Source organism: Syngnathus scovelli, chromosome 12 (assembly GCF_024217435.2).
Source record: "Syngnathus scovelli strain Florida chromosome 12, RoL_Ssco_1.2, whole genome shotgun sequence".
In the NCBI taxonomy this organism is placed as follows: domain Eukaryota; kingdom Metazoa; phylum Chordata; class Actinopteri; order Syngnathiformes; family Syngnathidae; genus Syngnathus; species Syngnathus scovelli.
Genome location: NC_090858.1, coordinates 4725087 through 4747965, shown reverse-complemented (window position 1 = coordinate 4747965; position 22879 = coordinate 4725087). Strand labels below are relative to the sequence as shown.

The 22879-nt window shown below is 45.7% G+C and overlaps 1 protein-coding gene across 3 annotated transcripts in view; it reads right to left on the bottom strand.

The window, feature by feature from the left end:
- The window catches only part of LOC125978228 (glutamate receptor ionotropic, delta-1), a 152286-nt gene that overhangs the window by 116291 nt on the left and 13116 nt on the right, over window positions 1-22879 (bottom strand). For 2 of the 3 annotated variants that reach the window (XM_068652533.1, XM_068652532.1), the window contains exon 7: window positions 19333-19488. Coding sequence is in view for 1 of the 3 variants with exons in the window: in XM_049735398.2 (XP_049591355.1) it covers window positions 19333-19488; window positions 20552-20630 (235 nt within the window). In the remaining 2 variants the exon portion in view is untranslated. Of the gene's footprint in view, window positions 1-19332; window positions 19489-20551; window positions 21217-22879 lie in introns of those variants that run through there. The other variant, XM_049735398.2, reaches the window with a different exon arrangement.

Below are 22879 nucleotides of genomic sequence, written 5' to 3'. Positions count from 1 at the left end.
AACTACCTGCCGCATGAGAAATCCATTTCCACATTTTATGTTCTGCATTTCCTTGGCCTGCCAACCAGAAAGTGATAAAGAGCAGATCAAGCCGAGAGTAAAACCAAATATGTGGTCATGCAAGGGGGAAAAAAAAAAAGGGCAAAACAGATATCGCCTGCGAGGGTTAGGGTTCATTCCATTGCCTCATTCGCTCATTTTCGAAAAAAAAAAAGGGTTTTTTTTGGGGAAATCACCGCTGTCATGTTGAGTCTCGGTTGGAAAAAGGCAATAAACAAGCGTCTGTCTGACAATTGTTGCCCTTCTCCCCGAGCGGATCTCCTCACATGTCTCAATTACACTTAAAAAGCTTTAGCCGCCTGAGTGACATTTTAGTGGGGCCGCTTGTTGGTGTCTTTTTCCCCCAAAGGCTGTCAAGAGTTGTTGACTTATCACCCGCATTTCGGTGGGATTAAAAGAATAACGCAATGCCGTTTTATTTAGCAACCGGATGACATCGAGACAACACCATGAAGGAAAATTGAGGGCAGGAGATCACGGACAGAAAAGCACTCAAATACTTCCGTACGCAAAACACAATTGCAATATTTTCAAAAACAAATCACAACAAGGTGATGACGAGCGAGAATCACACGCCATCGTTGTTTGTCGAGATGGTAATCAAAATTTGTGTAGGATTATTGTGGAGTGGATTTGGTGATTCACTTTTCCGGAATAATTAAGGTTTCGCACCTCTTCACTAGAAACCATTATGATGAGTCATACGAGGTAGAACTTAACAAAGGCAACAATAAAGCACTTCCGACGCTTCATAATAAGAGATTAGACAAGCTTTAGAAACGAAGAAAAGTATCAGGGAGCCGCCAGAAGTTGCTATTTCAATTATTTATGATGTGACAAGTTTGGAAAACTTGAAGCAGATGTTGCAACAGACGTGTGAGCTGTAATAGGAATACAAAAGCACAAAGAGCAAAAAACAAAGATGGCCACGATCTGTCAAAATTAGAGCGGATATCTCCCGCGTTCATGTGGGGTCTGTTGCCAATATGGCAACCGTCGAAGTGAATGCCCGTGTTGCCGCCCTGCATGTGCTGTCAAAGGCTTTCATTCAAATAAATCGAAATGATTCAGGGCTTTGTTGATGGCGGAACAAAAAGTTAACGCAGGGGTGGTGAGAGGTGGGGGGGACGCGACGACAGGCAGCCACACAACTCGTATCGACACACACTCAAGCTGACATATGCGGTTACACAACACATGCAAACGCACTTTGGCATGCACAGAGCCACTTGCTTTCACTTTCACTCAGCAGTATGGGCGCATTGTTAAATCGGCCGAGGTTAGGCGTCGTCACTGTTTGATTGTTTGGGATTCCGCAAAGACGGCTTTTTGGTCGTAACTGTAGTTGTGGTTGTTGTGAGGGTTGTGTTTACTGGTTTTGTTGTTTTGCTAGTCATTGGTATTGATATTGTGTTGTATTCCCCGTGACTATTTACATCATAGGTGTCAAAGTCAAGGCCCCGGGGGCCAGATACGGTCCGCCTCATAATTTTATGTGGCCCCCGAAGAGAAATTGTGCATCAACTTCATGTGCCAATACTAAAGTTACAAATTGTCTTCACTTTAAAAAAAAAATACAGATATTGCTAGCAATTTTTGCCACCATTGATCAGTTTTTACTAGTCTCCAGTTTCAAACTTAGTTATTTGTCGACGGTCGTAATGACTATGGTGCGGCCCGCAACCAAAGTGACCTAACCCTAACCCTAACCGTGTATCGCATGATGAGCTGTCATGTCAACATTGATGTGTCCATCTCTCGCCTGAGCATATGTGACAAGTCCATAAATGGCGTTCACACGGAAGCCGACGAATGAACTCAGGGAGAAAAAGAGCGGCCATTTTTATCCATTCACACCAGCCGGGCTCAGTTTATTAAAGCTTCCATTACAGTTTGTTGCGGCCAAGAAGTCATCCGAGTGCACCCGGGGGAAGACGGTCCGCACAGGCCATTGCTCCCCGGTCGGCATCGATAGTTGGAAGCACAACGTCGATAAACGGGAGTCAAAGCACCTCCAGCCAGCCCACATCTAACAACAAGTCCCCTTGAGTTAAACTTTACTTAACTTAATGATGCCAAACAGCACCCGATGGCCTACTCTGAAGAAAGCGCATGAAAAAGGAAAGCAAGTGTTTTAAGTAGAGCTGACTGTAGAGTCGTTTTTTTTTTTTTTTTCCCTCTCTCTTCCTCCAGAGGCTTTAAATGTCGTAGCCAACTTGTTATCTGCGTGTATGAAGTGCACAGAGTGGGTCTTGTCAATCCCTGGCCTTAAAGGGGAAGCATAGAAGAAATGAACTTTGGAATTGCTTGCATATAAACTGTTGGGTCTCCGGAGTGCCTGTCCATTCATCTGGATGAAAATGAATTTCTGGGGGAACTGCCTGTTTCAGAAAATGCAAGTTTCCAGCCACCGTTTTCATGTAATTTGGTGAGTGGAAGAGCAATCAAAATTTGAACTGTGAAATGTGTCGTGTCTTGCCCTGAGATTCGTGGCTCGAGCACGAGTTGGCTCTCTGTAGCTCCGCTCCAAGTTGTTATGGTAACAAAAGCTGGATTTGCATTGGCACACCCCGCAGAAGAGTAGGCGGGGTGACTAATGGTTCATTTGGAAGAGATAAGACAGAGGAGCAAGAAGAGGGTGAAAACAGTCCTGCAATTTTATTATTTGACCAAATCAGGTAAATTAATTTTTTTAGACCGTAGAATTTCTAAGGACGCAAATGATGTCAGTATGTTTGAGAAACACAAGCTGCGTGTCGCGAGGGGGTCTCTGCGGGAGCTCCGATCGTACACGGAAGCGAAATGAACTATGTCCACTTCTATTTAGAGAAAAGTCTTTGCACCTGCAAAACATATCAACGAATATAACAGCAGTTGTGGCACCAAAAAGAAAGCCAAAGAGAAGCCATATTGTCTCAGAAGGGAGCAATGAGCCTGGGGGAATGAGTTGAGGAAGCTGAACGAGAAAATTAAGTTGGGGAGAGAAAACCCTGCTGGGAAGAGAATCAGCGTGGTGTGTGGAGTGAGCTGAGGGAAGAGTCAGGCAATCGTCTTCTATGACTCACAAAAAAAAAAAGATCTAGGTGTAGCTGGGGCCAATTCATTCATTCATGTCAATTAGTAGAGGGCAACAGTCAGATCAACGAGTCACCAAGTTTAACTTCAGTTAGAAGATATTTTTTGTGATGTAGTAGAACAATTTGAAAACTGCAAAGGCGACACATTTTGATTATTTCTCCCCGCACGCTATATTGGAAATGGATGGATCGAAAGATGTAAAGTGGTGGCGCTTTACTCATCTGGTTGAAAATTGTTTTTTTTTAAAAAAGCCTCGAGAAGGAGTTCACAAACAGCATCAGTCAACTGGCGTACACTCGAGTCACTGCAGGACGGCGGCCAGATACGCGGCGCAATCATCACATGGAAAGTCTCCTCCGTGCTCCGCTCATCCTTTCATCCAAGCGACCGCGGCTTACCCGAGTGGACGGCTGCTGCTGCATAAAGACTTTCATATCCACTGCCCCCCCCCTCCCCCTCCCAAGTATCGACACATGCCGTCCAAGTTCTCCCCCTGCCCAGAAGGGCTGTTATTCTCGTCGCCCCTCATTCCCCGCGATCATTACGGGAGTGACAAGGTCACCAAACATCATCTTCTGCGAGGGTCGGTCGGGCTAAAAAGAGCGTTATCGATTCGCCTCTCGACTATCTTTCCATGAACTGGAAGACTAATTGGTCGATTGGAACGTCGAGCGTGGCGTGAGAATTTGGAAATTTCCGGAGATGACTTGTTGCGTTAACTCTCCGAGGTAAAACTTCTCTTTGAAAGTTCTCCGTGTTGACTATCCCACCCCCTAAGCCTGCAGGAGGTCGTTGTGGAGGTCAGGCTGGATTTAATGGAGACTGCAGCAGCCTGCCAACTACATATACCGAAGCAATTTCAAACATCTTGACCGATTTTGAAAATCTGAGGGAAGATGGCTATGTTACATTTCATCAAGAAAGTTAAGTGGAGTAGCAGAAGAAGCTAAGCTAACGATTAGCTTAACTGGTAGCTACTGTACTATTTTTGTATAGTTGAGCATCTGTGTCTGAATTCCAGGTTGCTTCCTTATCGTCTTCTTGTTCTTGTCTTTCCTCACATATGTCAGACATTCAGTGAGAAGATGTCGTGGCCCTGCTCCAAACTGCATTTTTTTGTGTTAGATGACAAAGGCCTAATTATTCATCACCCGAACAAGGCCTCGTCCCCCGAGTGAGCTTATCTGAAGACGCACAAGCAGAGAGAATCATACAGGGGTCGAGCTTGTCCCCATTACTTCCTAAACGCGTGCGAGCACTGCTTGGCATTCTGAAAAATTGTGAAAAGTCAATGTACAATGGATGCCTGGCTATTTCAGAGCAAAATCATGTCACCAATGCTTGAAGAATGTGTAATCGGTGTCAAGGAAGTGATAGAAGTAAACATTACCCAGTACATAAAGAGTTTTAATGGAATTCCCACTGCTTGGGGTGGGCGGTTAAAAAAAAAAGAAAAAAAAAAAGTATTTTTCTGCACTCCAGTCTCCAAGCTCCCCGTTGTGCCCCATATGTAAATGATATCATTAGGCCAATCAATGCCTTGCTTAATAGTGTGAAGAAACACAAGAGAGATGTTTTGTTTTTCTCGGAGTGATGACAGGCCACGAGTGGGCGGCCTATTTCCCGGCGCTCGTTGTGCAGCGGTGGCGGCGTGTCTCGTTGGCGCCCTTGAGGAGCAAACCGGGAACGTCCGAGAGCGGTCTAATCAGTCGATGTCGAATCAAGCTCTTCACTGGATTGTTTGTCATTTGGATAATGCACCCCCCCCCCCCCCCCTCCCCTTGCCTTCTATGTGCTGAAACAACCTGTGTGGAATGGCAACAGAAAATAAAACACCAGCACCAAGATGGCCGTGATTAAGAGAAAATAGGAGACTAATGATAAGCAGGATAATCGCCCATCCCAAATGACTGCTTGATCTGTAATGTAAATCACAACCCTAAAGGACATCCGCCAGCCCACCGACAATCTATTTCTTAACCCCTGTGTGACCGACATTTGATTATCTGCCCATCAATGCAAAGCATCAAACCTGCTTACAATGCAGCTGAGTCCCGGGCACATTAGCTGCTTTATTTTTTTTCCCCTCCGAAAGCGAAAGGGATACCGAAGGAGATCAAAGTCAGCTAAAGCCGGGGCGCCGCAAAAGGCAAACGGCCCGGCGGCTGTTGCAATGAGGTTAACAACTGTGGGCGAATATTAGCTGGGCTTCAAAAAACACAATAATTGCTACTTAAAAGGCGCTGACTCGGAGGACGGCGGCTTGGACAGTATTTACACAAAGCCGGAGGTCTTGTGGAACTTAACATGGGCTCTTCAGATTCTTAAAATTCCTAAATGTAGACTGGGTGCTTTCATTTTGCGGTAATTAAGCGCCAGATTTGCTTATTAGAAGAAGTAATCAAGTTCATTTGGTTTATCACAGATCCACGATATACAATGACGTCTCCCACGTTTGGTTTTCCGTGTCCCAAAAAAAAAAAAAAACATAAGAGACGGGTTGATGTTTGCTATTTGTTTGGTGATCTTATTTGGAATCTTAGCAACAACAATAGCAGCTTTTTGTCATGAGCAAAGAAGAACGCGAGCGATAATCAGCGCTCCCGTGATCCCGCAGGGGACGAGAAAATAAACACATCAGCCTGAAAGTCAAAAGTTACCACTCGCTGGGAGCTGTTGGGATTTCCTAACCCCCCGAGATGACTGATGATGGCCAACGTGGCACTTTCAAGGCCGCCATCTTTTTGGGTTTGTTTTCCACAGAAAGAAAATAATCTCGATTGCTTTTGTCTGGTGAGTTGATTGGAGAACAACATTAAAGCGGTTCTCAAAGCGGCGAACAATAACTGTTGAAAGTGCGGAAAGGAGTTCCATTTTGAAATGACCCTCATTGATCACGTTATCTTTAGCAACAGTTACGGATCTTTGGCGTCATTTGTAAAAGCGATTGTTTGGCTTACGAACGGACACGTCCAATAGCTTTGGTTCCCAGCCGTGTCTCGCTTGCCAAGCTCTGTGATCTACATTATCAGAACGCCGGGTCTCGTTGGAAGGAAGCTCTCGGAAAAACGACCTCAAAGGTCTCAAGATGCTTTCCGATTGCCGGGTTTGTGGATTTTCTTTTATTGCGAGACCGTTATGGTGTTCTCTGAAGGGTTTTGTGTGTTTGTGGAGTCGTTCGCTGTCACCTTCGTGTTGCTAAAAATAGCCCATATTGACGATAATGCAGAATTTTTTTTACTCGCTAAATTGACATCCGTCCATCCATCCAAAAGTAATACACAATTTACAATGATCATCGAAGCAAATCAGTGGAGCTAAAGTAGGGCTCATTATCTGGCAAGCGGGGGGTATCATGTACACTTTAAAATGTTGCAGTAATGAACGATGCTTACAGTAATGAACGCAACTAAATGTTAGTGCTGCCAAACTGTGAGACTTCTCACAGCTAATCAGCATGCAAGCTCACCGTTTGACAAGCACAGACTAACTTCTACCTTCTTAAGTACGATCAATGACATCATGATTGAATAAATAGCTACTAGCGACGAAGAAAAACAGTTCACTTGAATGTGGGCTCACAATTTGGCGAGCGGAAGGTCGCTCTTGCTGTTTGTAGTTGTGTAAATCATTGTCAAAAGGATTAATAAATGTTATAAATCTCATTTCTCATATAGTGCTAGTAAATATGTTTGGTCGTCACATGCATGTGGAAGTCATGACATTATTAGCTTCGCGGATATAACTTGACCTCAATAAAAGTTTGTGGCAAGCAAGCAGCGAGTCATAAAAAAATCATAGCAAGCAAAATGTTTGATTTGGATGCATGCCAGTCTTAGCGACTCATTTGATTTTCTTGTTTAATTAACACAACACATGGGTGATAAATACACTAATTGTCCAGAACTTTACTGTTATGATGCAATTAACTTGCTATTGTTACGCATTATTTACTGCCCAGGTGTTGGAATCACTCATTACACTGCCTCATTACAACGCGACAAGACACCCCCGCTCCCCAAAAAAAAAAAAAGGAATAATCAGAAAAGCAAATATTTAAACGAGTAGTTAGTTGATATGTTTTGGGTCATTAAAAAAAGTGTTATTACTTTAATCACATAACTCATTGGAAGAAAAACTAATTTAGACAATATCGTTGTTTACGGCCATTTTTTTTCATCGTGTTAGAGAACAGCGAGTGTGACCTCCTTGCAAAATAGTGAGCCCACCCATTAAACTGGACAAGCTAGTTGTAAATGTGTATTACCTACTTGAGAAATATTAACATCTCACTTATGATATCCCTGCAGATGGCAGAACGAATTTTTTAATGCTAGCTCGAGCTTGCCAAATAGCAATAGCATAAATTAATGACGTAATAAATATCAATAAGGCCAGCGAGCCTGCTAAATAATGAGCCCGCATTCGACCCCTCGTTGTAAATGGTATACTACCTACTTATGATATATTGTCTTGCGCTTTACAATAACATTTTAGCTAGCAGACCAAAGGCATTTTTACTGGTAGCTTGCCAAATAGTGAGCTCTCAATTGACTGGCTTAGCACGTGCGCGCCATGACTCGTTCTGTTGTACGAATCCCAACGGGGTGCGCACCTCGTGCATTTCAAAGTCTTTCATTGTTCTTGCCGCCGTTTCGTTGTCGTTCCTTGTCACTATACGCCGCCGGCACGGACGGCTGAAGAAAGGAGGTGAGATATCCGCGCGTACAGCGTGCGGCCCTCGCTCCCCGCGCTCATCATCAAGCTCTTAATCATCAGACGCTTGAACGTGAACAGGACCTTTTAGGCCCCGCCCCCTTGCAGACCCTGAGGGAAGCGGCTCCTAAATGACCTCACCTCCCTTCGCCTGCATCTGTATGCATCAAAAGGATGTCTCTCTATCGGCGCAGCGCAAATCATTTGAGACCCCCCCCCCCTTTCGGATTTGCACAATTAACGCAACCCCCTTTGAAGTCTTTCTATTATAATATATGTCGGCTCCATCCAGATGAGATTGCAGCCAAGCATGAATAATTGCTACATAATAGCTTGTGTGTTCAAGTCATCTTTTCTTCTGTTTTTTTTTTTTTTTAGCTTGTCGATTTGGTGGAACTTTAGCTCTATATGTGTTTCTCTTTGTACGTTCAGAACCAATAAGAAAAGGCCACGCTGTAAGCACAATCGGAGGTAAAAATAGGACTGGACAAAAAAAAAAAAGCTTGCTCACCCCCCCCGTCCAGAAACGACGCACCCACGCTTTGATGATCGCTATCGATGGCTTCCTCTTTTAGTTTTATTGTCTCTGCGTTTTTCATCCTTTCCGCTACGGATTAGCTCGGGGTGTTAATTTCCTGCAGGATTGTGAGTGATACAAAAACGAAACAACACGAAAAACAAAGCTTGTCAGAAGTCCAGGCAGAGAACCGGCTCTCCCCTTGTCGTGTAGATCACAACTGGAGCCGTGCTAATTTATGTGGCCTTTTTGGTTTAATCATTTGTTATTTCTTTCTTCGCCATCTGTCCAAATTACCTGAAATGAAAGCGGTCGGCGGCGCGACCAAATAACTTTGGGGACAGCTGCTGTGCGTGACGCAGGGAGATGTTTTTAGTGAAAAGATGGAGACCGCAGAGTTGAATTGAAAGGAGGATGGCGGAAAACCGTGCGGGGCAACCATTCAATTTGGAAATGCGTCTCATCCTGGTTTGCGTGGCCTGCCGGGGCGTTGCTAGGCGGAAGCCAAAAAAGATAAGAGGACATGTGTCATCAGTCACACTCTCTCTGGTTCTTGACCAGGAAGTTGAAGTTAATCACGTGAATTTATTATCCCCGACTATTTGAATGCAAACTGCTCGGAATCACATTTTCTGCTCTCAGCGCAGATTTTGAATATGAAAGTACCTCATTAAGCACTAGGGATGGATTTATAATATATTTATTCGTTTTACCATAACCCAATCGTAAGTCTCCTGAGGCCCTTTTGCGCACAATGGGAATACAAACGGTAATACGAGATTATGTCCAGCGTGGGACTGCGGTCGTATGCTTTTAATTTCAAAAAGCTAAATGCGTGAGGCCCCGGCTTTACGAGCTCATCTATGAGATATATGTCGTCACGTGTAAGACACTGTGGGTCATGATGACCAGGAAATTACCCTCGTCTAATGACTGAGCTCGCTACCAAAGGCTCTGGTGGGACCAATGCGGAGGATAATGGCGCTCTCTTTTGGCTTAGGCTACATTTCAGCTGGATACATTATTCAAATCCAAAGTGGCTTTAGAGGGCGTTTGTACCCGAGTGGAATGGAATATTTGTTGGTCTAGCGGCTCTAGAAGGCGTTAGCATGGTTAAAGTTTATAAGCTAGCTAGCAAGTAGCTTAGCGGCACCCTGGAACGTAAACAGCAGATGGACATCGTGTAGCTTTACACAGACTAAGAAGACATCAACGCGATATTTATGTGCTTGCCTGAATTCAGTAGGCTTGATGAAAGTAATGTCATTAGTAGAAAAAAAAAAAGACTGGAGATATTTTTTAGTAATAATGCTACAAGCAGTCAAATTAATAGCAGTAATTGTAAAAATAAATAATGAATACATATATAAATATATATAAATTAAAAAAAAATGTAAAAAAAAATAGTAACAGTAATGGTCAGAAAAGTAGTGGTAGTAATGAGACCGGATTTGTGTTGTTGGTTGACAATGTCGAAATAAAACGGCAACACTGCAAGCGCACTGTGGTTGCAGTCCTAGACATAATTTGTTGGACGTGCTCGCGGCGGGGATTTGCGCATCTGCGGGGACGGCGCGCAGGTACCGTGACACTCGTGTTGTTGGAGAATAATCCGCTCGGAACACAATACACAGCTTAAGTTTTCCCGCCGCTTATCGACGCGAGCATTCCTGACGAAGCAAAGCACGGCAGTTGCAAAAAGCCTCAAAGAAAAGCGCCACGCGTGTGTCTCTTGTTCCTCGGCGGGTGATGTTATTGCGTGAGCCGATGCACCTGCCCGATGTGTTTTCGGGGAAAAACGATGAATCATTCACATGGCCCCGGGTCACCAGCAGCCCCCGTCACTGCGTACCGTGGGCAAAGGTGTCCAAATTTTGGCCCAGGCATCACATTTTGAGTGGCCGTATTGTAATCATAAGATAAATGCATTTATCAAAATAAAATCACCAAAAGATAAACTATTGTAATGTAGGACTGCCCTCCACCGTACTTCGATTCCCTTTATGTGGCTCGCTATGAACAGCGAGACCTTCAAAGTAGCAGTGACGCAAGTCGCTGTAAGAGCGGGGAAATGGAACGCACTCGGAGCCGGCTGGAAGAAGGTCGGCGCATGATGGAGGACCTTTTTCAGCTTTAGAGGCTCCTCAACCACCGGAAGCTAGGTCTCTAAATGTCTCTATCGACTTAGAAATAGAATTGTCACGGTAGCGAGAACAGGCAATAGTAGCGGTTTAATAGTAAAATAATAGTTATAGTCGTGACTGTCGCAGAAGTCGCAATAAAAGCGACAGTAACTGTTGCCATGACATTTATTCAAGTTCAAAGTAATTGTAACCTTCCAGTGTGTCCTCCTTTGGTGTCTTTTCTCCGTGTGCTGGTTATTAAAGGGAATCATTTGCTAAGCGTGGCCTTTACAAAGACAGAAAAACAAAGCCAACTAAAGCAATACGAGATAAAAAAAAAAAAGCCGTACTCATGCAACAGCATATTTGTACCGCAATGCCATGTTTACGATTTTGATTTCATCCTTAGGAGCTACTAACACAGCAGCTTAGCCTCCGCGTCGCCCCCCGGAGGAGCGACAGGGCTCTGCGGTGACAGATGGTGCCTCTCGGCGCCCCGTGTCTGTGGGCAGTAATGCAAACAATTGCTCCCGAATTCATTTTGCTGTCACTGCATTGACGAAGCCCGGCGAACGGAGTCCATCGTTTCGATTGAATTCCCTCGTCCCTTTCCATGTTTTATTTTTTTTTCCTCTCCAGATCCCTTCCCGCCGCCAAGTCCTGTTTAGCCTCTTGTTGGATTTACTCCGGGGCTGACTCTCTGCTCCTTGTCTTGTCCTGGAATTAAAGAGTCTTGGAGCTGCCAGTGTTGCAGGTGGTGCCTCGTAAATTACACACACACACACACGTAACACACTAGAAGTGAGTGGCCCTCTAATGACCACTAGCTTTCTATCTCAGCACATCCACCATAGCACTTACTTGGCAAAAAATAAAAAACTGGAATAGCCAGTTTTGTGTTTGTCTACCATATTTTGGTGAGCAGCAGTTTCTGCTAGCGGCAGTATGAATGACATGAACTCTTAAAGCTTTATTGGCAAACCTCTTTCAAGGCCGTGTCCCAGAGAAACGAGTTCTTTCGGGATCTCTGTAAAGAGAAGCTTCAGCACACCAAGCCGAATCTTAAGACAATAAATCCCACAAAGAGCTTCAAGTGCTCCTCAAGTGGGTTTTCTCTGAGTACGCTGGGTTCCTTCTTCATTTTAGAAACAAGTAAACTGAAGACACTAAATTGGAGGTCTGAATTTTACCTGGGTTAGTTTGAATACTCGACCGAACCTACACAAACTGTCCTAATCGTAATACACGGTTTATCGAAACCAATTAAACTGGACTCAATCCTCATAATTTGGTTTAATTAATTATGAACAACATTAATCCAATCCAATTACTTTAAGATAGACCAATACGAATGCGTAATGCCTAAAGAAAATCAATTAATAGTGTGGAAATTCTTTCCATTATTTTTTTTCATTGAAGTAGTTATTTTTTAATCAACAGAGGAGACTCGGCCATGTATATTCTTGACTTTTCTAATTTCCGAATAATGAATAAAATATTCCTTGATAGAGTTTAATTAAGATCTTGGGTACAGCTGACCTGCACAAATAGAGTGGAGGAAGACACACACACTCACACACACGATTGTTTCATGCCAGGATGCACAAACAAACTCTCCGACGAGTCATCCATCCATCCATCATTCTCGCCTCCATCACCTCTTAGCATTTTTGTTCATGCGGCCGAATGAGAATGAAGCCCAAAAAGAGGAGAGGGCCAAACCGACAACGCGGGAACGGTGACTCATCGGCAGGGGCGCGGGCCGAAGGCCACATCAGCTGCAATCTGATTGGACGGCGCACATCCTGCGGGAGACTCACCGACTCAAAAAGGTAGAGTCGTATTGACAGGCCAATCTAGCTCGGCGGCGGGTGGACTGAAGCAAAAGAAAGCCGTCTTGGGGGTGGGGGGGGGGGGGTCGGGAAATAGGTAGGTGAATGTTTGGGGTCGAGACAAAGCGCAGACATCTGTCACGGGCGGAGACGGGAATGAGATTTCACGCCGGGAGGTTTGCGATATCAAGGGAACACGTGTGCATGTTAAACACGCGTCTCAATGGGCCGTGAGTGACATGTGCGGCGGGTCTGATAGGGGGCGCCATTGTCAGGTTGCCAATCATTAGCGGAACAACATTGAAACAAGATCAGAGAGTCAATACGCTATCACACACAAGTCCCAGGAGACGAGCGGCAAACTGTAAACTTATCTCAAAGCGTTTACCTAATTGATCTTCTCAGCCAAAACATTCGAACGAGAGCCAAAACATCTGCCACCACTGTGGAGGGCTGTTAGAATACAGTGAGTGGTAAGTTTTTTTTTTTTTTTTATCCAATACAGATAAAGGTAAATATAAATATACTCGCGATAGACAAAATGCTTTGTATCAATTTGGGAAAAACGCTATTAGCATGTTAGCACGTGTTGATTTTGTCCTATCCAGCGCCTACAAAATGTAAACGATAAATTATATTGGACAGCAGACAAAGGGCAGCAAGATTAATGACCACCTGTGAGCAAACCTGACAAACATGAAAATAGCGCTTTGACGCTTTCCTCATCTGCATTCACTTTTTTTTTTAATCGCATTCCTTCCTCCAAGTCGCTAAATCACTCAGTAACCATTAGCGCAATGACTTCCCGCGAGCATCGTCATTCAAATATGTGGAGGAACGAAAAGGGTACGCTGAAAATCAGCCCGCTCGAAAATTCGCAGGGGAATCCGACGTGACGGCAGCTCACTTTAATTGGGCACCGCGATCTTGCCAACGTCACAATTCCTGAAAAAGCAGCGAGAAAAGCCGGTTGGATTATGGCGAACAAAGCTAAGCAAAAGCAAAGCAGGCGTTGCTATCATCTCTCTCGCTCTCTCCATTCCATCGTTTATTTCCACGGTATTTCGAGGTGTTTGTACTATTATATCCGTTGTGTCGTGTTTACCCAAATTAAAACGCACAGCAAAATCCTGACATTTACCACGCTGCTCCGACAGCTTTGAAATAAATCAACAATTTCAGGGAAGTTTACAAAAACACCCGGAGCCTTTCATTGCAAAGAGCTGCCCGCCCTCACCCAAAAAATATACATACTGTACTATAATAAAAAAAAAAAGAGGGCTGCATAAATTTAAATAATAATCGCAATAATAGTAGACGATTGAAAATGTATTTCATTTTTTTATGATGACAACAATTTTAACAACGATGCATAATATTATAAGGATTAAGACTTTGCTGAATACTAAATTATCGAGGTTTGTTTGTCGGACTCTCATTACCCGTGACCGAAATGAGGACATGGATGCATCCATGTATAAAAGATTACACAATGTGATACGGTCGAGCGCAGGTAATGCACGTCGCGAGCTTGACCCTCATACGTTCTACTTCTGGCACACGTTATCCATCTTCCCCCATTCTATTTCCAGGTACAGCTTAGCAGACATTGCTGACTATGGATGTTCCTAAAAAAAAAAAAAAAAAAAAGAAAAAGGACGTCTGTGCCAACTCAAAGTGTACTCCAGGTCACATCACACGCACAACTTCACTCAGACATAACCTGGTAAAAAAGTCTAGGTACATCCTCGCAGATGGAACCTTAAATGATTAAAGGACATGTAGAAAAAGGGGGGGAAAAGTGCACAAAAGCAAAGCGGGACACTCTGCATAATCCATAGGACTATTTTCCGACGAGGATGTATGATTGTGTCGGAGCTCTCTGATGTACTGAGAAATCGCGCATTTGTTGCGCAAAGTGGCACGGGCAAGAAAGCATGAATGGCTGCCATGCGGGCTCTTAGGCGAGCGACGGTGTTGCTACGAGACCGTTGAAGCCAAGCAAGTCGGCGGCCATTCAACATGTTTTTGTCAACTTCTCAGAAGGCAGGATATCGATTCTCCAACCATAAAAGTCATCTTTCTACAATTTACCACAGTTCTACAATGTCTCGATAACAAGGCTTTACGTAAGTATTCAAATACATATTCGGCGCTACCTTGGAAATACAAAATAAAAGGCAGATTTGCCCGCAATCATGCATTTGGTATTAGCGCTTTGAAAAATCAGATTCAGCTGATTTTTATTGTATTTTGAAACCGACCGTATATGTGATTGCAAATTCGATTAAGATTCCAAATTCTACAAAAACTGCAGGTAGATGGACGCCGGTGCCATTTGCAACCGTCCGACATTACACAAGGACAATAACAGGCTTGAGACGAGGATGCGTCAGTGCGCTCTTTTAAAGCCCAAAGCGTGAAGAGGCACGTCAAGGAGAAGCGTCGCAAACAAAGGCCACTTTAAGATTGCTGCTAGGGACGTGCGGCGAGGGCCATCAGGCTGGGAAATGGCTCAAACCAGCGGGAGTTCTGCTTCTTCGTAGCAAAAGGAGGGAGACTTGAAATGGTCTTTCTGAAGGACTGTCGGTCACAAAGTCTTTCAAGAAGGAGAGACTATGTATGACTTTTTCAATAGACCCATTCGTTCGAGGCCCGTTAACTCATTCACTCCCAATGCCGGCTATAGAAGTCAAAAATCCATTTTAACTGGGCTGCCAGGGAATGAGTTAAGACGGTGCACCTAATGGTCTGTAAAATACAGGGAGCAGAGCTATATCTATATTCTTTTCCAGAAAACATCCAAAATACATGCTCAAGTAAAGTACATGTTTTTTTTTTTTACAACTAGACTTGCTTAACTCATAGGAGAAGGCCGTAGAAAATGTAATTGCTTCTTCCATGGCCTTTGCCCCCCCCCCTGTTCCGGTGCCGCAAAATGTCAGTTTTGTGTTATCCTGCTAACTCGCCAGCAAATAGCGATGGAAACATGACGCGTAAGAAAACACGTGAGCCGGCAAATGTCAGGTGCTCTCTCGGCGGATGAGTCAACATCGACCGTGTTTGTGTTGAAGCGCCGGTTGTGTAGCGTGGGACGGCAGAACTTGGCAAATACGCAAAGCCCAATGGGGATTAATTGCTTAGAAGCGCAAACTCACAAGCGCCTCGTGACAATAACCCACCTGTACGGCATGTAGCCATCGTCTCACGAATAAACCCGTCCATAAAAATCAGCACGGCGCTTTGTACAGCCCACTCGCATGCGGGAGTACTTTGGAGAATTGCCGCTGACGGGGAGGCGAGGAACTGGCAGAGATATTTGCGCTTCAGGTAACCATCTTGAGCAGTAGCGGCCAGTGATTTTGGTATCTGAGCCTTCACTCATATCAAAGCCACCAATATTATGCAATATTGACTGTCGGTTCAGAATCAACAGTTTTCCTCCGGTGGTATTGTAGGCTAGCTGGCTAGCTAGCTAGCTAATTTTCTAAGGCAAATTTCAAATCTGGAAACGGTCCTATTATTAATATAGTTTATGTTACGTCGTCCGGCATTCCTGATTCCGAAGGCTCTCTTAAATTGACTTTGTGTTACAGAGAGTATCATTTCCGATCCTCTTCCGATATTGTTTAGGCCAGCAAGGAAGGCCTTTCCGGCCCCAGCGGCGCGCCACTAATCTCGGAATTAACCCTTCGCAAACACAGAGGATATTAAACGGTGAAAGGTGCACCCCACCTCTGCCGCAGCGTCACTTAGCTGATTAGGGTAGCAGAACCTTTACGCGGATTAAAATAACCGCGGTGTAATTAACCGGGCGGGCGAAAACGCCACGGCCCTCGCGCCCCCTTCCCTTTGTGCCCGAGCCGTCGGAAAAGACATCCAAACAAACAAATCCATTACTAAGATTTATGCGGCATTATTAAATTCACGGGCACAGTAATAGTGAACGGGCAACGTTCCATCACATTTAGAGCACGGCGAGTAATGAGTTGTCATAAACCCGAGAATCAGATGGCGGATGAAATTACCCGTGCCGACATCTTCAAATGAACCGTCTTTTCACCTTTTGTCATGACAGATTGCGCACAGTTGGGGGAAGGGCGGGGGGGGAAGAAAAAAAAAAGTTGGAGCTCGCCTTAAACGGACGGAAAAGCCGAAAGGGATGAAGATGTCCTTGGCAGGGGTGACACGCCGGCGGCGCCGGGTGGAAAATGGACTCGGTGGGGCAGAACACTCAACAAATTACAGCCGCAGCGAATGAGCGCGCGTCTACCTGCACTAAGTGGCTTTCAATTGTCGTTCACTCGGGTTGACCGAAAAAAAAAAAAAAACGTGAAGGCATCGTTTTACGCGGAGACGCAAGCAGCAAAATATCCACTCCTTTTTTTTGAGACTCTCCATATTGTGCCAGGGGCAGGTTGAAAATCTTCCCACCCAGTTGTTGGAATTTGTTCATTCAGGATGCCCCGAAGGATGAATCTCCTTCCTCTCCCCCGAGGCGTTAAATCATTCCCACTTTGTCAATCTCCAAAGTTTCTTATCACCGGGAGTTAACTTACATAAATCTACTCTGTGGTCCAAAAATCTCCTCCCACCTCGGAGACCAGAAATAAAACTGTGAGCCGGTACAACACCTACAAGTTGCAAATCAATTGCTGAGGTTGTGCTGAAGTCTTATGAGTAATACGAGAAAACATTTTCTCTCTCTCAAACACACAAAGTTAACTTTTCTTAAAAAAAGGTGGGGAAAGTTCCGTTGGTTAGAAAGTTGTTGAGGGAGTGAGCTTATTTGCATGAGAGATTGCACGGCCGCTTTAGAACGGTCTCATTTCAGCCAACGTTTAAAAATAGGCAGAGGAAACTAAATGGACTGCGCTACAAATCGAAAGCTGAAGTAAGCGGGGAGAATATGAGATTGGGAGTGCTTAACAGTAGCAATAAAAAAAAAAAAAAAAAGTGTCAATACTGCAATATAATTTCTATTGACAAGGATTGGGTTGGTCCCCCTAGCCCGGCAAAGTTAGCGCATCAATCAGAGCAACTTTGCCACCTTGGGAGATAACGCGTCCGCATCCCGTCGTGTATTCACGGCGGCCGGGCTACCACCGTAAAAGAGACAAATGTTGCTTTCCTGGCAGTAATACGTCAAAGCGCATCCCTCGTGCATGAAGAGAACGCAAGTAGCACACGAGCGTGATGCATATGATTTCGGTCCGCTGTGTTTTTTTTTCAGGTGTGTACTGCACGTTGCCATCAATTATTCAAACGATCCGCTCCAAATAGCGGAAAACCACCTTGTTTTTTTGCGTTCGCTGCTCTACTGAGCCTTCGAGAACGTCAAAGTGCCCAACTGGAGCCGACTTCAGTGTATATAGAGCAAAAAAACAAATAAACCGGACAATTTTGAATCTCAATCAACCTAACCATGGTTTGGGGAATTTCGGACACAAGGTAATATTATTAAATATTACTATATAACATACTATATTGATGTTACTGTATTGTTATGAAAACCTGCTCGAAAGAAAACAGTGTTGTCAACGATTAATCGATTATCAAAATCGATTTCTCCTCATTTATAATTGAGTTGCCAATCGATTAATCGTAACAGCTCAAATTATGACACGAGTGCCGCTTGGGACGTGCGACGGTCGCCACGCCGGTTTCCGTGGCAAATGTGTGTTTAGTCATCGGTCCCGTGGCTCACAAGAGGACTTGAAAGTTTGCAGGCAAGGACGCGAGAAAGCCACCTAAGGACAAACGTGACACTGCAAGTCCTCCCCCACCCTTGGCAAGCACATTTTCCTCATCAGCGGCCTTCTTAACTCCCGTGTCCACTCATGTTTATTCAACTCTGTCAGCCACCGCCGACGTTCCTCCTCAATGATCTCATTGTCGTTCGCAGACCCTCCCCTTTCGCTGCGGCGGGAGGGCGGCCCCGGGAAAGAGCAAAGCCAAAGGTCAACCTATGCCACCTGTCAATCAACGCCGCGCGAGGGCGGGGTTCGCATCGATCCCCCACCCCTCAATGTTCCGCCGTTTCTAGAACACCTCCAAAACAGTGGGAAGTGTAATTAAGACGGATGGTCAATCAACGCTAGCGACGGGGAAGTGCCACCACAGGAAATAGACCATGAAACAATATCGGTGACAAATTATCTTTGCAGCGCCCACCGAGTTGCATTAAGACTCGCCAGCTACCCCTAAAGTCAAGAAATTCGATTTTTTTTTTTTTTATTGCTTCCTTTGGCTGGCGATTTATTTGCACTGAAAAAACAATGACGTATTATTTCGTTGTTCACGTCCAACATTCATTCTACGAGTCGTTGATCTTTTAAACGTGCATTGAATGATGTATGAAACACATATTGAAAACGGCATTTTTTTCATACCTTTGATTCGAAAGTGCATTTTTTGCTCGTTTGGAATTTGTGTTATGTGGAGTGCGACTCACCACTGCCACCTTGGCGTGCAAACGCACACGCGTGTTTCTTTTGACACGCTGAGATGCAGACAGCAGCAACGCTGCCAGCAACAGGAAGTAGACCTTCTCCCCTTTCTTTTCATTCCTTCCTGCCTGCCCTCCCTCCTCCCTTCATTTCTTTGTCCACCTCTCACTCATGCCTTATTCCCTTCTTTCTGTCACCCGACCCGTCTTTCACCCACCCACTTGCTGCTTCCTTCTTTCATCAAATACTTCCCACGTCCCCCGTCTAGGTTCTTCCACGCTCATTCTTCTTTTCTGCCTCCCCTCCATTCTTTATTTCTGTTTTCCCTCTCCCCATCCCTTCCTTGCACATGTCCATCTTTCTTTCCCAGCTTCCAGTACCTTTTATTTTCTTTCTTTCAGCAAACTTACCTTCCAAATGTTCTGCCTTCTCCTGGCCCCAATTTTGAAGCCATCAACCCATTCTGCCCCTCCTCCCAACCCTGCTGCCCTCCCTCTCTTTCTCCAATGTCATTTTTCTAAAGGGCGACATTCCAAAGAAAAAGTTCATGTGCCTACCTTCCTGCACAGCCTGGAAAGGATTGTTGGGCTCAATGAGCTTGACAGAGTGGGTGATCTTCTCGCTTTGCAAGATGTCATCATTCAGACTCAGGTCCGAGATGGCCAGCTGGAAAATCTCGTCATCCTTGACGGCGTTCTCCTCAAATATGGCACCTGTGGAATAACAAAAACAGTTTGTGGTTTTCTGGGAGAAATCTAGAAGATTGGTGTGCAGCCACCATTTTACTTTGTGGGAGCCTTCGACATTTGTTAGAACTGGCCTGTTGTGACAGGACCACGGATAGCGACACAGGCGGTCCAACCCTCGATGCATGTGTGCGTGTGAACGTGTTTGTGGGGCAAAGCAAAAAAAATAACAGCCCACTCCACTCTCCATCCTTTTGCTTGTCTGTTTATGGCATCACTGTCAGACGGGGTGTATATCAGTGGGGGGAGGGTGGGTGGCTTTTCCGGAAAGTAGAAGTATATTTGGTGCCCGCTGACGTGCATCAGCCAATACGACTTGGATGAAGTCCCAGTGCTGCACTAAAGCTGATGACAGAGCACCTGCTGCTGGCCCAGACTGTTGCAGCAAAAAAAAAAAAAAAAAAAGTGAGAAGCACTGCTGCATGCTCACTGCGCAGCTAACATGTTTGGTGTTTTAACACTGCAGTTCAATATTATTTTTTCAGGGGGGGAGGGGGGGTGAGGAGGGGAAGTTTTGAGGGGAGCCTACTCGTTCTCGTGGGGATGGGAGGGGGTCGGAGGCAGAACCGGTGCGCGGCGCACAAAGAGGCTCTCTATGCGTTTAGCATGGCTAAAAAGTCCACTGACGTCCTTCCTCGCTGCTCTTTATTGACATGACAGTCACGTCCCGGTAGAAGTTGAGCCTTGGCGACATAAAGACGGGCGCTACGCCTCATCCATTCGGGGCTATCGCAAGCCCGAGCCACAGCCCCCCCACACACGCACTCCCCCCACCCCTCCCTTCCCAGCACCAACAGAAAACAGTTGCTTCTTGTTCCAAATGCGCATTTGAGCAGCACGTGTGACACAAACACGCAGCAAAAACCGCTGGACGCCTGTGACCATTCAAGGAGCTGGCATGCACCAAAGAACTTTTCAGCCCCGGAGAGATGAAGTGAACCCCAAAAGCGTAGACCGAGAAATGCGCAGAGCGCTGCAACCGTTTCCGCCTGATGCTTCTCATTTCACCTGCGCGTACGGCTTGGCTTACCGATGTGTATGATGGAGTCCCCTTTGGCCGAGTTGCATTGCAATATCCACAAGGAGAGGCAGACCAGCAGCAGCTCCATGGCAGCATGTAGCAGCGCAAGCAGCTCATCCAAAAAGGAACGCAAAAACCAACCGGGGGGAAAAAAAAAAAGAAAAAACAGGAAGAAGCGCTACTGCTTGGCTGTCCTGTATAGTCCAACTGGTCCAAACGGATGGAGCGACCGACCCACCACCACCACACTCCCGCCCCCCGGGCTCCGCTCAAGCACAAAATTAAAAAAAATTGAAATTAAAAAGAAAAAAAACCACAGCTAGACGTCCAGAGCCGCTAGAAGCAGCCAGTCAAATGATGAGTTCCGCGGGAAGGCTGCTCCGGAGAAGGAGGGGAGGGGGACGGATTGGACATGCATACGAGCCCGGGTGAGAGAGACTTGCCGCTCCCGCCCTCCTCCAGCAGCCGGTGAGGAGAAGGAGGAGAGGAAGATGCGGGAGGATGAGGAGGATGAAGAGGGAGAGGAGGGGGAGCGTGCACACACGCTTTCAAATTATTACTGAGGCAAACTGGGGAGGGGTGGAGGTGGGGGGGGGGAGAAAGTCCACGCCACGGTCCCGTGCTGATCACGTGACTGCAGCGAGTGCAGCTTGCTTCTCCCGACGAGCCGACTAGAAAAAGACTGGAAGGAGATGGAGAAAGACGCACAACATGATGACACGAGAGGGAAAAAGGGGCGTTGAGGGGGGTGTTGTGGGGGGGGGGGGGGGGGGGATACACACGTCCACACCGCCGCCGCTCCTGCTGCACTGTGACCAGACGTGCGTGGCGTGACGGATGCCCACGGACACGGCGAGGACAGTTCACTTCTGGAGAAGTTGCAACAGAAAAAGAAGAGGAGGACGCGGCGGTTCCGGAGCACGGATGCATCACGAGTGGACCAGACTCATCCACGTAAAGAGGAGCCTCGTCACATCAAACATCAATGCCAGCTATCAATTTATTGACCTGAACTGGATTTTTTTTTTTTTTTTTCTGTGTGTGTCTGTGTCATGAATATTTCAGCGCACGACGCGCACTCAGGAGGAAGACGCGCGGAAAGAAGAGAGCGCGGAGTGGCGGACCCCCCCGTAGCCTTACAATTAAAGGATATTTCTCGTGTTTGTGACGAGAACGGAAATATCTCTTAATTGTTGGGTTAAGTGGGTGAAAGTTGCAGCGACGCCGCCGATACGGGATGACGGAGAAGCCGCTCCAGACAGCCAAAAAAAAAAAAGCACCTGTGGAGGCAACCCTCCCTTGTCCAGTGCACCTCTCATCTCATCTGCATCGTTGCCTTCATTTCACGTTCATGTCACGGCGGCATCGTCTGTTATGCGTCACCTTTTACACCATCTGTTTGTTTCCCCCAAAGTTGTAACGAGAAAAAAAAAAAAAAAAAGTCATACACTGCCCCCGCTGGCCACAGCTGGCTACTTAACAGCTTGGTGTGTTTCTTATGTGCTCACAAAAATAGACTATAAAAGGTGAGCAAGGGGAGCTATTTTAGTACGGCGCCTTTGAAAATAATGATGCCAAAAAAAAAACTTATTCCCTTGCTACGAGCTGGATTTAGTGTGAATATTCTAAAAGCGTCCCCCTCTCCCTCCTCCTCCCTCGTGTTCGCTTTATGAGCGATGATGCTCCCGACAGGGAAGGAGAGGCTGCAAGAATAAATGATTAGACTCTTCTTTTTTTTTTTTGTCTTCCCTCTCTTCGGTAAATGACAGCTCCACAGGCAGTGGTGGATCAATCCAGATCCATTCCAAGCTGAGTGATGTGCCTGGACATTTGGGGGTTGCTTTGATCCAGTGTGATCAAGATGGATTACATATGTTGGGGGAGGGGGGGGTATACAGTAATATCGGTTGCACTGATATATGAAGCAATATGTCGCTATTCTCCGCAGGAAGGCGGCCTTTTGTGTAAAGGCTGGCGTTAAGAATCATGGCCCTGACATTCACTGGCGACCAGTCAAATTCAGCAGGGATGGGCTCCCAAAATGTCTGCCGATGAAAACACTGCAAACATGACATTAGTGTCAAAGTAATGGGACGATTGGAAAGTTGAATAAACTAAATTTATCTGGCCTTAGTAAAAAAATCAAATGCGGCCCCGCCCTTTCCCATGTGTGTGTGAGAAACAGTTCTCAACAGCATACTACAAGCGCAACAAAACAAACCAATTGTTCACTTAATAGCTACAAAGTGAACTTTATTGCTTTCATAAATCTCACCGCCCGGTACCTAATGATGTGTCCAGCGAGTGAGCGCAGGTCGGTCGCAACGTAATGCGCTC